The sequence below is a fragment of the Haliotis rubra genome, unplaced genomic scaffold, assembly GCF_003918875.1.
Source record: "Haliotis rubra isolate DU_JTF1 unplaced genomic scaffold, ASM391887v1 Scf265, whole genome shotgun sequence".
In the NCBI taxonomy this organism is placed as follows: Eukaryota; Metazoa; Mollusca; class Gastropoda; order Lepetellida; family Haliotidae; genus Haliotis; species Haliotis rubra.
In genome coordinates, this window is record NW_025766725.1 from 655,994 (window position 1) to 672,816 (window position 16,823).

General features: G+C 44.3%; 1 protein-coding gene across 1 annotated transcript in view; it reads right to left on the reverse strand.

The window, feature by feature from the left end:
• LOC124280315 (kazrin-like) overlaps positions 1-10,822 on the reverse strand; it is a 149,940-nt gene extending 139,118 nt beyond the window's left edge. The window contains exon 1 of the mRNA XM_046716214.1: positions 10,053-10,822. Within this exon, the coding sequence (XP_046572170.1) occupies positions 10,053-10,740 (688 nt within the window). The 5' untranslated portion in view covers positions 10,741-10,822. The remainder of the gene's footprint in view (positions 1-10,052) is intronic.
• Positions 10,823-16,823: the final 6,001 nt, after the last annotated feature.

Here is a 16,823-nt window from a genome sequence, read left to right on the forward strand (position 1 = left end):
GCATAGTCGCCTTTTACAGCAAGCATGGGTTGGTGAAGACCAATTCTAACCCGGGACCTTCACGGGTACCCGAAGTAACGACCTGACCCTAGCTGGGGTGAGGTGAAACAGTCATTCTTCATCTCTGGATCAAGGCTTCGGTAGCCAAATTAACGTTAACCTTACTATAAACCGACGGGCAAAAGTAACTAACTATACTCTAAAAATTGGGAGTTGACAATAATATTACCAAAAATATCAAAACGCTGCCAATCTGACAACAATATCACCAAAAGACTGCAAACGTAAAGGTATAAAACAAAACAGAAGTACATGTATATGATACCTGTTTTTAAATGTATCTTCATCGAATGGCCATTACTTGTTCAACTACCATCAAATCTGGTCATAGAAATTATATTATTTGAGAAGTGACCCTGGTGCACTGATCGTTACAGGGTGATAGTAAATTAGCATAACATTTTGCTTGAAGTGGCACAGTGATTCCAGACACCTATATGTCCTGGCCACAGTTACCTTGTGGAATCATATACTCATTCTAATAACGATTGTCCCTGAATGGTTGCCATGGCAATGGCGACAAATAAACAAATTTCGACAATATTTGCATAATGAAGAAACTTTTATCAAATGCAGATTCATTTGCACGAATCGGATCATATTATCAGCATTTGTTTATGAATCGCTAACAAATAGTGCACGTGACGACAGCAGGTGTCGCGATAAGGTAATCTTAGGTCCGGACAATGAGATAAGGGGCAGCGAAGCCAGAAGAATGGGAGATAACTCCATGGAATCGACAAGGAAATGGTGAAAGCGTACATGAAAAATCTTCTCAAGAACATTGATGATGAGGGTAGGGAGAAAATGGAAGAAAATGAACGGAGCGTGCGAGGTACCAGAACGAGGCTAACAATTAATTACCCTGATATGGATGACATGCCACGTGATTAACTGTTTTTGTTTTCAACACTGAGCATTTTCCACAAAATACCTGAGTATATGGAAAAATTCTTTGTCTAAATGAGCCACGGCGTTGATGGGGTGTGTAAATGATGGTCTGCGAGACGTTGTCCGTGTGTGTGGTTGTTGATGGTCCGGCGTGCTGACAGCCAGATTGATGGTTGAGCTAACTAGGCAGCACCACGTGTTCAAATCACCTGTCCGTCAACACTCCCTCGTTATAACGCTATTTCCGTACAACGCCTCGCTCTTTACTTGCTGACGATGTTGAGCAATGTACCAGGCTTTTGGTTGTTCCCAAGACCTCATTATCACTTTCACCATCATCAAGGTCATCGTCGTTGTCGTCGATATCATCATCATAGTCACAGTCCAGTCGATTCATCAAGCATCATCATCATTATGGGATAGCCTAGTGGTTAAAGCGTTCACTTGTCACGCAGAAGACCGGGGTTTCGTTCCCAAAATGGGTACAATGTGTGAAGCCCATTTCCGATGTTCGCTGTGATATTGCTGGAATACTGTTAAAAGCGGCGTAAAATTCACTCACCCACTCACTCACTCAGGCTCTCCATCGGCTTAAATTATAACTATCTTTGAACTCACCACTGCTGTCACTATCATCAACATCTTCATCATCGTTGTTGTTGTCGTCATTATCATCATCATCAGGGTCATCCTTGTAAGTCCATCATTACCATCGCCCTATATCACAACTAACATTGAACTCATCATCGCCGAGACTACATCATCCTTATCGTCATCGTCATCGATATCATCAAGTTCATCATCAACATCGATGTCCCCTTGTCAGTCATACAGACCCTGAAGCAAATATATCCAAGAACGCCCACGCAAGTCTAGATTTCCACAGAAAGTCTCAGGGCTCCTTTTCATTATATTTTACTTTTTTCACTGAGCATTTTTTCTGTAAAATATGTTCATTTCAGAGACTAGTTGTCAGTCTACGATTTCCCCGTTCTCCCCATAATCATCACAATAAGAAGAAGCGTAGCCATATAATCTTTACCTATAATTCATCATTTCCGAAACTACCGTCAACATCATCATCGCCATCGTGCCTCTCGTCAGTAAGTTTATATTTTAACCTGTGAAAAATCTTCTTTCAGGGCTTCAACATTCCATAAGGGCTGGGTGAAAGCCTAATAATATGGTTCAGGGACTCTGAGACAGACCTCCCTCCTTCCCGATACACGTGTTTTATAGGACTCGAAAACTCGAAAACGCATGTGGACTTCTTTAGAAATCCTTAGTTGGGGCTGTAATCAGATAAAAATGGCCCTAAATGAGAATATGAAACATCACTCCGATTTCACTAATTGGTTCTGCTCTGCCCTCGTTTCCCTCTGAGTGGGAATTTCAGAGTTTTAATCGCTTGGATTAGGTAATTAGCACGTGTACCAGAGCACACTTTGCTGTTATCTGCCAAGGTCACCGAGACCGTTTAGCTGAAACGAGATAATGAAATTACCCTGTGTTTTGGTATGTCTGATATATGGGACTCGTGCCTGGTAGTCATGGAGGTAAATTCCCACTGTCCGTGAATCATATGTGACCACCCGTACCATTCCGGAACCAGCCGAACCTTCTTGCACGTTACGGAAAGAGGCGAGAGGTCACGGAAACCTTTGAAAAGGAAGTAGACAATTAACGATGCTAACAAACATGGAATGAGTGAATTAGCTGCCGACTTGAACTATATTCAAGTCACATCATAGCATGTCTGTTTGATGTGGGAAGAAATCCCGAAGTGTTGTAGGTATCTGACTTTTATCAATTTGGAGAAATACTCTGGCACTGGTTTGGTGCTGACAAACCATAAAACATGTTCGGAGGGAATCGAGATTCGAACTCATAGTGATCCGAAAACGTCGCTTGATTAGAGAATGCTCTGGTACAACCTTGAAAAGTACATTAACGTTTTACCTATTACGTGTTTTGAGGTGGATTGATATGGTGTTTACCGATTATGTCACAATGCGGGATCGAACCCGGGTTATCGGCTTGTCGAGCGAACGTTTCAAGTTCTGGGCTATCCAACCTCCCCGACAATATACCTAAGTTGAAAAGTAGTTGACAACATAACATGAGAGAGAGAGAGAGAGAGAGAGAGAGAGAGAGAGAGAGAGAGAGAGAGAGAGAGAGAGAGAGAGAGAGAGAGAGAGAGAGAGAGAGAGAGAGAGAGAGAGAGAGAGAGAGAGAGAGAGAGAGAGAGAGAGAGAGATGGATGCTTGGCAAAAATATCTTTCACGAAAATGCTAAAGGTTTGGCCACATGACTAACATAATAAAATACTACCAAAAAAACCCACCCCCAACCCCAAAATAATAATAAATTAAAAATAATAAAGGGTAATAGTTCGTTCTATGGACACGTAGTTTGTTAAAATGAATATTTTGTGCCGCATCTCCCCTCTAGCAAATAAAACGGATGGTCCCTAACCAAACACGGAAACACTCTTATCAGAACCATAATCAAATCGGGATGTCTAACTTAAACATCCGCGTTTCTGTAAATTGAATCTTTAAAAATTGTCGTGAAAAACAGCAGTGCACGTGCCGGAGTGAAAACACGTGTCTGTGAATCCTGGGAGAGTGTATTCCATGACGCATGTGGAGGAAGATGCCGGGTTTTAATTAGTCATGCGACAGTTCCGGGCTCCATGCCCATGTGAGTACTGGGTTATCATATTTGGTGGTGTTCTCGTCGTGGTATGTTTCTGAGTTATTGCACAGACACGAGTGAACCTTCTTTCTTCATCGCTGTGTTTTAGCATCGCTACTTTGCAAATCGTATCGGATCGCTACATCGCACATTGTACATCGCATCGCATCGCATCGCACCGCACAGCAACATTGCACATCGTTTCGCACATCGCATCGCTACGTCGCACATCGCATCGCTTTGCATCGGTACTTAGCACATCGCATTGCTACCTCGCTTTTGCATCGCATGGCATCATCAAATTGCATCGCAACATCGTTTTACTTTGCACATCGCATCGCTACACGGCACCTCGCTACACCGCACCGCAACATCGCATCGCTACACGGCACCTCTCTACACCGCACCGCACCGCAACATCGCATCGCTATACGGCATCTCGCTACACCGCACCGCCACATCGCATCGCTACACCGCACCGCACCGCAACATCGCATCGCTACACGGCAGCTCGCTACACCGGCCCGCACCGCAACATCGCATCGCTACACGGCACCTCGCCACACCGCACCGCACCGCAACATCGCATCGCTACACGGCACCTCGCTACACCGCACCGCACCGCACCGCAACATCGCATAGCTTCACGGCACCTCGCTACACCGGCCCGCACCGCAACATCGCATCGCTACACGGCACCTCGCTACGCCGCACCGCATCGCTACACGGCACCTCGCTACACCGCACCGCAACGTCGCATCGCTACACGGCACCTCGCTACACCGCACCGCACCGCAACATCGCATCGCTACACAGCACCTCGCTACACCGCACCGCACAGCAACATCGCATCGCTACACGGCACCTCGCTACACCGCACTGCACCGCAACATCACATCGCTACTTCGCATATCGCATTGCTACATCGCTTTGCATCGCATTGCATCGCAACATCGCATCGTATGGCATTGTAACATCACATTGCATCGCAACATCGCATCGTATGACATTGTAACATCGCATTGCATCGCAACATCGCATCGTATGGCATTGTAACATCGCATTGCATCGCAACATCGCATCGTATGGCATTGTAACATCGCATTGCATCGCTACATCGCACATGGCATCACAACATCACTTCGCTACCATGCATATCGCACTGCTTCCCAATTTCGCGCATCACATTGCAAAAGCATCATACGTCGCATCGTGCATCGAACTATCGTACATTGCATCGACTGAATGAGGAGTTGCAGGTCAGAATTACAGTTCAGCATGGATTGACGTGAACTGTCAGGTGCGATAATTACAGACAGATTACACTCCGCAAAATAATTTACGCACATACATCTTAGCCAAGTGTTGAGTATTTAATGATGTAAGAATTCATCCCAATTGTATAAGCATTGTTTTTCTGTTGACTTCCTAACTTGCCACCGCCTTTAAAATATGGTTTATACTATCATTTACCCAGCGTTTTAGTCTAGGTTTTATCAGATTGGTTTTGGATTTGGCCGTGTTATAAATATTCCACCAATAAATGTTACTAGGAAAATATTGTTCTCAGGGAATCGAACCAGTAAGCTGGGCCCCGTCTCGCATATCGTTAGCGTGCACGCAAAGGGAGCCGGGAACCAGCTTATCGAACCAGGACCTTCGGAATGACGACCAAACACGTTTACCACAAAGCTATAACAACCCTCTCAGCCGACCAAGCAAGGTGACGAAATGTAAGGTGCTGATATTCTTCACTATATTAAGCATTAATTCAAACCGACACATGCGGAATGGATTCGTAAATTAGATCAATATTCTTCAAACGAAACTATCTTGATATTACTTCAAACGTCTCCCGTCTTCCGGTGATACTCGCCATGTCTGCCTAATGCAACAAGACAGGTACGAAATGAGCTGCTGCAAAGGTACCTTCAAGCTGTTACAGAAATTGTCCACATATACATAGTGATGCGTCGATACGTCTGTCTTAAAGTTCTCTGGCAACAGGGTATCCTACAATCAAGAAAACTAAAGTTGGTGTATTTTTTTATCTAGGCTTGCCTTAGCATCAAATAAATAGAAAAATATAAGGAATTTAATCCATCAATCCACATACATGAATGGAGCGGTGTAAAACTGAAGTATTGAGTCGTGAATCCTGGCGCATCTAAGGGACGCAACTCTACTTCGGTTTATTGTAATGCAACAAAAGGACATAAAGTGTACAGATGATAAATACTGTTCATTTAGAAATAGAAAATAATATTCAGGATATCGACGGACCAGCTGTTTTAGATCACTGATTGATAAAGGCGTGTGTTTAGGAGAGGTAAATAACCGGATGGGATGTAACCGTTTTGAGGGATACCGACAATAATGATGCATTAATAAATATCTAGTCTTCTACTACTAACGGGTGGCGAGGTAGCCTAGTGGGTAACACGTTCGGGCGTCTCACCGAAGGTCCGGGTTCGAGTACCCACATGCATACAAGCCTATATCTTATGTCCCCTGGCCTGATATTGCTAGACTATTATTGCTGAAAGCGCCGTAAAACCTCACTCACCAACTTACAGACAGCCGTCATACTGTTTGAAAAAATTGTGGATGCAGCCTTAAGCAGTGGTAAACATGTCTGCTCGTCACGCCGAAGGCCCGGGTTCGATTTCCCACATGGGCTTCAAGTGTGAAGCGACGTAAACCTTACTAACTCACTCACTCCAGATAAGAGGCAAGATATTCTAGTCTACATGACTGTCGTGTGGGGTGGGGTGGGTGAGGGGGCTAACGGGGGAAGGGGGCGCAATGCTTGGTACCGGTGATCATCGGAACATCGGAATACATACAGACATGTATATATGCAGAGGATGGGAATGTGTTTATGCCTGGCCGACCACGGGAAGTAGAAGCACATGCCTCGGCAGCAGCAGTAACAGCATTACTAATATAGATGCATGTACATCTCCCGAGGACCACATGCCTGGCGTATACTGACTCCCCAGATTCCACCGCACACAGTCACATGGTATTTTATATCACTACGTTTTTTATAGGGGGCGGTCTAGTGGTTGAAGTCTTCACCCAAGGGTACAGTGGGTGGAAGATGTGAGCGTTCTTAGCGTCCCAGGGCTAATGTTACTGGAACTGGGCTAATAGCAGAGCAAAGCCGTTCACAAACATTCGCCTTTACAGGCGCTCGGGGATTCCCGGTTGGAATAGATCCCCAGCTGTCTGTGTTTGTCGTGTAGTCGGTTAAGTTGATCGGGTGGTTTTCTGATCCAGACGTAAATATGTTTGGCCGCTGCCTTTGAATTGGAACGATGCTTAATGCGGCGTAAAACAATATAGAAACACGTGTGTCTACTGATGTATCGAAATTATAGAAACAATGACTGATTGTGAGAAAACATAAAATAACAACTGTTTTATGGTGGATCAAATTCAGATTTTAAATGTTCGTTTTAGCATGGAATGAAGTGAGCAATTCATGAAACGTGAATACTCGTGTAAAAATGTACGTCACCACATGATACGTACATAACCTGTATAGAGGACGGTGTTAATGCAACACTCTCTCTAATCGTGTTTAAAATGCTTTGGGGAAGAATCGGGTTTACGTAGGGTGTGGTAGAGTAGTCAAGTGGGAGATGGACGTGGGTAGTCTGTCTCAAAGTCCCTGAACCATAATTTTCCTACAGCCTAGCCCTCCCTGCAATGCTGAAGCACTAAATGAAGCAAGTCTAGATTCCCCAGGTTGAATCTCTGGTCTCCACGAGGCTCCTTTTAAATTTAAATGGGTTTATTTGTTAGAATCAAATTTATATATATTCAGAAGACTAAGCGTTAGTCTAGGGGGCTGGGTGGACGAGCCAGGTACACCGCAGTGTGTGACGGAAATAGTCGGGTAGGAAACGGAAGGGGGCTGGTTGGAAGGGTGTGAACTACAGCGTGAGATGAGAATAGTCGGTGGGAGACGGGTTAGGTGGAGGTCAGATGGCCTGGGGTGGTGCTGGGTAGATGGATCGGGACAACGGAGCTGCAGGTGCCCTTGTATTGGATGATGAAACCATCAGCTCCACATTCAAGGATACGTGAAATAACTTGCCCAACATTCACCCGTGTTTCCTCAAAGGTGCGCTTTTCTTCCAACTGCTTCTTAATTCCAAACGAGGCTTACGCTATTGTTGTATCTTAGAAGCACCAAAGTTCTATTTTATTACTCTATAACTTAGAGTATTTCATCCAAAATCAAATTCTGTGGTTAAGTACGAACAATACCAATCAATTCAGTTTTAATTATCCATCCCTGAAATTTAGACACAAATGCAGATGAGGCGACCGATACAACTATATCACTCTCGCAGGATTGGTGGGGTAGCCTAGTGGTTAAGGCGTTCGCTCGTCACACCAAAGACCCGGGTTCGATTCCCCATACGGGTACAATGTGTGAAGGCCATTTCTGGTGTCCTCCACCGTGATATTTCTGGAATATTGTTAAAGGGCCGTAAAACTATACTCACTCACTCACTCACTCAAGGGAAACATGCTGAAACCATTTTAATTTTTGATTTCAAGTAAATAACGCTCGTTACACTCTTCACAATTAATTGAAAAAAATTACTTGTAATTCATTTCGTACACCAGGCACCATTTAAACACAAAGTCACAAAAAATACAGCTGTGGAGACCAATGGAGCTATATCACTCACACGAAACCGACTTGATGATCTAAGCCCGTGATCTAAAAACTAAATGAACTTTCTATATGGCAATGAGCTAAAGCACTAGGCTTATATGTACGTGCCTTTCAAGAACCTGTCGTGGTATGTGAAGTGTATATCAGACATTATATCCTGCCCCGTGTGTTTCTGATGTTTATTGATATGCGCCTTCGCACACCACAACGTACAAAATACCTCTCCATTAACCGAATAAGAAAATATACACACTACTACATATCATATAAACCATCTCCGAATGTATTATTGCATACCGACATAGAAACGTTTGGAGTCTGCAGTAATGAGAGCTCCTCCTGCCGGGAGATGTCGGCAGATCACACACAAAAACACAGAGTGTGATAACCTTTGATGTTCACACATGCGTCTTTTGGATATTTTCACAGCTAAACTGGGTCAACTTGACATAAATATAATGGTACCTTGGTGTGAACAATATGTGACGTCATTCATGGTTGTTGACGTCACGAATGCAAAAACGACTTCTGCCATATTTGTTGTTTCTGCACATTTATCATGCCATACATCTTGGGATGTAACAAAACAGTGGTCTGTATTTCTTGAATGTGTTCTGTATACCACGGGGTTTATGTTTCACAGTCGTTCTTACGGCACATACACGCACAATGCATGATAAACTCTAAACAAAACCATTGCCGTTATCTTCCTACCCGACCGAATATTACCAAAATACCATTTTTGTGCCACATCAATTTAATTATTTGTTTGTCAGTTGCTCTGTCCAGGAATTTAGGAACGACATGCTCTTCACACGTTCTTAACCTACTATGCATGATTTCTTTGTTTTTTAACTTATATGATGTAAACATGTCCACCTTTGACCCCAGAGTTGTATGTATATGATGAAGTCATGTTTGAATAAACGGCTTGAATTGAATGGATGTGTCCTTGATCTTCTTTAATGTTCTATGGATAATGTATAATTTGTGACGTAACGTCCAGTTTTGACTTCCTGGTTATAATGCCAGCCAGGAGATAATGACAGTCGGGTTATAATGCTAGTCTCGTTATAATGCCACATGTCCCGCTGGATGATAGGAGGCATTATAACGAGGGAGAACTCCCTTTGTTGTTAAAATGATATGACATTCTGTCCTGACTTAAGTATTGACTAATATATTGTCTTTCAAGCCCGGAAAAAAACCCCGGCGAATTGTTGGTTAAGGACATCGTGTAAAACTGATGGTAACAGGACATATTTTGTCTTTAACAAACATCGACCGCCTCCGTGGTGTAGTGGTTAGACCGTCCGCCCGGAGAGCAGAAGGTCGCGGGTTCAATCCCCGACTGCGTCATACCAAAAGACGTTAAAATATGGTACTTGTTGTTCCCTGCCTGGCGCTCGGCATTAATGGGTACATCAAGGACTGGTCGGCTCGGAATCAGTATAATGTGTCTGAGTGGGGTATTCATGCTTCACTGCGGCATGGTATCACAGTGGGCTAGCACTATAAAACCAGCTTAAGTCTGGGCTAGTACAAGCAACCGCACATACACATACATACGCATGCACGTCGTCATATGAGCGAAATATTCTCAAGCACGACGTTAAACCCAATTCCACCACCACTTTAACAAACATCAGTATTGGGCAAAATCAGTCTCTGTTAATCTTCTCACAAACAACGAGTACACTGCACTTACCTGCTCCTGTCAACCTTGACCCTTCGCATTGTAGGATGACCCTGGAGGTCGGATCCTGACCTTTTCGTCGCCTCCCTGTCCTCAAGGTCACACACATGTCGTTGTAAAGCGCCTCCAGCAGCTTGTACATTGTACACAATCTACTGATGTATATAAGGCTGGCCCTCCACTGGACGTCAACAGCTACTGGTAATCCACGAGTCCCCACGTGACACGAGTCGTCAGCTGCCACATATAGGGGATCAGCAAGACACACAGATGTTGAACTAGACACGACGTCAGGAAGGTTCCTGCTTGAAGGCGAATCTTGTGATTCCACATCGAGATCTGCTTGTTCTTTCGAGTTAGGTTCCTTTTCATGCTGCGTTTCCTTAATAGTTTCTAATCGTGGTAACATTTGTTGAAAATTTTGGATATCGAATGGATTAGTTGAGTCTTTAGTTGGCATTGATAATAGTTCAGTCGCCTGCTGGGCAGTCAGTCTGGTATCAAGGTCAGGGTCAAGGTCAGAGTCAAGGTCAGGGTCAAGGTCAGGGTCAAGATCTGAGGCAAACTCATTCATGCCTTCCAATGTTTCTGTGGGTGAACACGCTTCAGTCGGCTCTCCAAATACATTGTCAAGGTAAAACGCAATGTTAGGAGCTGGTACTTCCTCCTGTACTCCCCAGAAGCTGTGGAGTCTCCACATGTAGAGACAGAGGACACATCAGTTTTGTGAATGTCACTTGCTTCTCCCATGCTCCGACCCTCTGATTCGTCAGGGTCACCGGTCTCACTTCCGGTTAGGCTCGGCGAGAAGCACGGCTCGAACAGGGAGTCAATATAGGTCGTAACAATGTCCAGCTGCTCGTCATTCAAGGCTGAGTCTGTTTCGTGTATTCCTGCAGACAGACATGCTTCCGTGTCCACGATATCATGGCATATTTCAATGTGTAAGGCTTTGCTGGGACCTTTGGTATCTGGAACCGAGTCATCCTTTGAGGATCCGTCAGAGAGACATTTAGTAGAATCAACTGAAGAGTCATTTGTAAAGCCTGCACCTGCATACCTTGCTGATGATGGAGATTTGCTTTCTGTTGCATCCTGCTGTATTGCTTCGTCAGAGGGGCTGATAGTATCTAAAGGCTCACGTGTTAGTCCTTCACAGGTGTCCCTTCCCTGTGGTCGACCATTGATCTCTGTTGGAGAACTACTTACAGTAGAGTTTTCTTTGGCGGCAGAATCATCTGACCTGTCACCAGCTTCAGTACTGCCTCCACCAACACACAACTGATCTATGTCAGAAACTGGGTCATCGTTACTGGCACCAACAGAAACAACTTCCTGTCCCTCGGACGCGCTAGGGACGTCGTTGTGGACACCGTCACTGACAGGCGGTTTTATATGTTCCTTGGTCGCACCTGCCGACTCTGATGGAAGGTAGCAGGGGACAACACTCTCACCTTTGCATGCAGTACTTCCTTGAGCAGCTTCAGCAATGGTATCGTCAGATATCACTGTTACATCCCCACATTCTGTAACAGATGTCCCTGTCAACACACCGTCAGCTGTAACAACATTAACGCTTGAGTCAACGTCAACCCTCAAACCAACAGTTTGCAACACCGCAGGCAATCCAATCGCTGATGACTCTGAACTAATATCCTTTGGTATAACATATGCTAAGTTAGACTCGTCATTGCTATGATTGTATGTTTGAACACATATTCCTAATGACTCCTTCACTAGTGTCTCTGGCTCTATATTCAAACCAGAGCTCACAATATCTTTTCTAACTGATTCTGAAACCGAGTCATTAAATTTCATCACAGGTGATGCTTCCAGACTCACGTGACCTTCACCTTCAGAGGGTAAAGATTTGACTTCCACTGCTTGTATTTGAGTGTATATTTCCTTCTGGACAATGCAGGGTTGAAATGAAACGGGATCCACACTGGACCCGAATTCCTCTTCATCCGAGTGTCTTTCTCCGCGGGATGTGTCAACTGTGGACGATGTTTCAGACTGAGTTGTCCACTCTTTGTTGTCTGATGTTGGTGGACATTGACTGTGTCCTTGTTGGCTGTCTGCAGATGTCTCTTTGCAGATTTCATTTGACTTTGTTGACGTAGTGTCACATTCATCCTGGGATTTACAGCTTGAATTATTTCCATTTGAATCATGACACTGAGTAAGTTGTAGTGTGGAGACGTCATCAGAATATCCACACGGAACTGTCTTGACTGACAGTGTTGCCTGTTCACCCACTGAGTTAGAACCTGTATCAATTTCTAGGTCAACCTGACACAAAGGTAAACTGTTATCATGCTCTGATTTCCCCTTTCCCTTCGCCGTTTGATCGTCTGCTTCAGAGTTTGCTATTCCAGAACTAAAATCAAATTCATCCTCACACTTTACTGGACTTACAGATTCTGAAGATTCGCCGTCAGTGGGAGTCCCTCCTGCAGCGCCAAGTGATTCTGTCAACTCACCATCCACACTAGCAGACGATTTCCGGCGACTCTCCTCGGACGAACTGTTCCGTTTTCCCGCCCTTTTCGCCCGAGTCTTCCTATTCCTCTTGCCAGGCATGTTCTCGAAAATAACCTGTTCGTGTTACAGCAATCTTTCAGACTCAACAGTCAACAGGACATCTTCTCAATACTTTCGAAAGTTGAGTCAAAACTGCACACATCCTACCATCCTACTGTCAGCCTTGACACGACAGTGAAGCGGGTTGTAGCTAGTCTTGCGGGAGTATGCAGGCATATAGAGTATCAGTCCCTCCCGCCACATGTAGGTAACACTTACCTCGAAACGCTGCCTCCGATCTCTACCCCTTCCTCTGTACTTGTGATGGAAGCACGCGTGCGTTAAATGCACATATTCACGATATTTCGTCACCAGTGTTGATTACTGCGGTATATTGCACGCCGGCAGATACAGGAGAAGATATTGAGGGTCTGTGAACACGGAATTTCTCTACAGTTTAATCTCAGCCTGTCTTGTTTCCTGATTAATCCTGGGAGGGCTCTATCGGGCACCTGCTGAAATGAAGCAAAGAATGTCTCTGTATGTATTTACACACCGGAGGAAGATATCTGAAGCTGTGGTAGAATAAAGTCAAACAAACTAACAAAATTAAGAAGCTAACAAGTTATTTAGATATAATCAGAGTCACAGCTTACATGGTGGAGGTTTGTTCCCTCATCTAGGAGATCATAATAACACAGTAAAGTGTTTGGAATCTTTGGCCTAGAATACGACAATTAGAACAGCACATAGAATTCAGAATTCATTTTTACAAACGGCAGCACCAGGCTGGCTGGTTGTCTTGTTGCTTAACGCTGCACCCAGCAATATTCCAGCTATATGGCGGCGGCCTGTAAATAATCAAGTCTGGACCAGACAATCCAGTGATCAATATAATGAACTTGGATCTACGCAATTGGGCTACGAAGGTCAACCAAGTCAGCGTAAGTTGCCTCTTACGACAAGCATGGGTTGCTGAAGATCAATTCTAACCCGGATCTTCACGGTGCTGCAACACTAGGATTACATAGGCCTTGAAGTGGAAATACAATATAATATAGCATGATATAAAATATATATAACACATTTAACTTAATATACTGGACAGAATAAGTTAGGGATATTGGTATTTTTATGATTGATATTTTATCAGTGTGTCAATGAATAAATAGATCATTATTCATAATTTCAAACTTTATATATATGCCTAACTAGCTTTGTCCAGTATAGATCTGTTCTTCCGGTATGTTTAAATTTATATAAATCTGATTTTATTTGGAGGTTGGGGTATGCAGAAAATACCTATAATATGAGTGAATGAGTATCCTTTATGTTTTTGTGTAGCACTATACTCGGCAGTGTTCAAACTATAAGACTAGGCAGTGTTCAAACTATAAGACTCGGCAGTGTTCAAACTATAAGACTAGGCAGTGTTCAAACTATAAGACTAGGCAGTGTTCAAACTATAAGACTAGGCAGTGTTCAAACTATAAGACTCGGCAGTGTTCAAACTATAAGACTAGGCAGTGTTCAAACTATAAGACTAGGCAGTGTTCAAACTATAAGACTAGGCAGTGTTCAAACTATAAGACTCGGCAGTGTTCAAACTATAAGACTCGGCAGTGTTCAAACTATAAGACTCGGCAGTGTTCAAACTATAAGACTAGGCAGTGCTCAAACTGTAAGACCCGGCAGTGCTCAAACTATAAGACAAGGCAGTGTTCAAACTATAAGACGGCGCCGGGTAAAAACGCGCGTCTGGACCACACCGACCAGTAATTCATATCATGAGCATTGATCTACGTAATGGGGATACGATGACATGTGTCAACCAAGTCACCAAGTTTAACCACCCGATCTCGTTAGTCGCCTCTTATCACCAGCTTGAATCTTCACAGGGTCTCACTAATTGTCAATTAATCTCGCATATATGTGTCGCAGTTGACAAATCATCGTTAAAATAAACAACAGCACATAAATTCAAGCACATATGTTAAATATTTTGAGTTTTGTCCATGCTTCAATAGTACTCGTGGTTACCGAGCCTGAAGACCCGACCAAGGACAAGTAGAGGTTGCTGAAGACGAATTCTAACCCCAAGAGTACATATTGTTTTGCTTTGTCACCAGGGTGCCGTTGTATAAAGCAACCTCAGCGCTACGCCAGTCGTACGTCTATGTCAAGGTATTGGAGTTACGATCACCTTAGCGCTACGACTCCCGTGCGTCTATGTTAAGGTACGGTAGTTACGATCACCTTAGCGCTACGACTCCCGTGCGTCTATGTTAAGGTACGGTAGTTACGATCATCTTAGCGCTAAGACTCCCGTGCGTCTATGTTAAGGTACGGTAGTTACGATCACCTTAGCGCTACGGCTCCAGTGCGTCTATGTTAAGGTACGGTAGTTACGATCACCTTAGCGCTACGACTCCCGTGCGTCTATGTTAAGGTACGGTAGTTACGATCACCTTAGCGCTACGACTCCCGTGCGTCTATGTTAAGGTACGGTAGTTACGATCACCTTAGCGCTACGACTCCCGTGCGTCTATGTTAAGGTACGGTAGTTACGATCACCTTAGCGCTACGACTCCCGTGCGTCTATGTTAAGGTACGGTAGTTACGATCACCTTAGCGCTACGACTCCCGTGCGTCTATATTAAGGTACGGTAGTTACGATCACCTTAGCGCTACGACTCCCGTGCGTCTATGTTAAGGTACGGTAGTTACGATCACCTTAGCGCTACGACTCCCGTGCGTCTATATTAAGGTACGGTAGTTACGATCACCTTAGCGCTACGACTCCCGTGCGTCTATATTAAGGTGCGGTAGTTACGATCACCTTAGCGCTAAGATCGTTGAGTACAACTGCACCCAGGACAGTGGTGACATGAGTACAAGGTGATTATTTATGTTTTCCTCCAGTGCCATATCATCATGGCTGCCGTGCGATCCACTCACCACGGGGGCCGCGGTGGGGTGGCCTAGTGGTCAAAGCGTTGGCTCGTCACACCGAAGACCTGGATTCAATTCCCCATATGGGTACAATGTGTGAAGCCCATTTCTGGTGTCCCCCGTCGTGATATTGCTGGAATATTGCTACAAGCGGCGTAAAACTAAACTCACTCACTCCCCACGGATGGTCGACACATAATATAACAGCAGAAAGATACTTAACCTTGAACGTCTATGCGAGTGTAGTTCTGTCTGTATCGTCCATTACCCGCGTGGTAGCCCTGTTTCTAACGGTTTGATCAGACGTACAAGGAAATAATTCCTTAGTTATGAAAAACCGCCAATTCAGTCAGACCTGTGCCAGTATTAAATAACATGCCATCACACGGAAGGAAGTGAGTCGATGTACAGACCACGCACTTAACAATACAGGAACAGAAACTGATGCATTTCCAAAACTAAAGGGACGGTGGGTGAAGTGTTCGCCCATCACGAAGAAGAACCGGGTTTGATTCCCTCACATGGGTACAACATGATCATGTGTGGAATCTCATAAGCAGAAAGCAATTTGTGTGTAAAACTAGCCCACGTACTTATGTCAGTCATGGCTGCTGAATGCTATGCACGTCCTTAGAGCAATATTCATTGCTCACATTTTTGTGGTGTCCCGTGTTTGTTGAAGGTCGATGATTAGTCGTGCGTTCGTAACATAATATGCTTGAAATAACTGTGTTTGGAGACAGGGGTTATGCAAGCTTGCCCTCAGCTACCCCCCAGCCTGCCCTCGACTACACCTTCCTGCGACGACACCTCGACAAAAGGGCAATGTTGCACGCTATGATAATTATGTTGTTGTAGGTATGGCTTTACGCCGAAACATTCCAGCAACATCACACCCGGGACACTAGAAATGGGCTTCACACATTGTACCCATGTGGGGATTCGAACCCGGTCCTTCGGAGAGACCAGCGAATGGTTTGGCCTCTTATCCCTGATTATATGTGACCAACAACGTTCGCATTTTAGGGAAGAAAATATACAGGGACTAGGAAACACAAGAAAGTATACAGGGACTAGGAAACACAAGAAAGTATACAGGGACTAGGAAACACAAGAAAGTATACAGGGACTAGGAAACACAAGAAAGTATACAGGGACTAGGAAACACAAGAAAGTATACAGGGACTAGGAAACACAAGAAAGTATACAGGGACTAGGAAACACAAGAAAGTATACATGGACTAGGAAACACAAGAAAGTATACAGGGACTAGGAAACACAAGAAAGTATACAGGGACTAGGAAACAC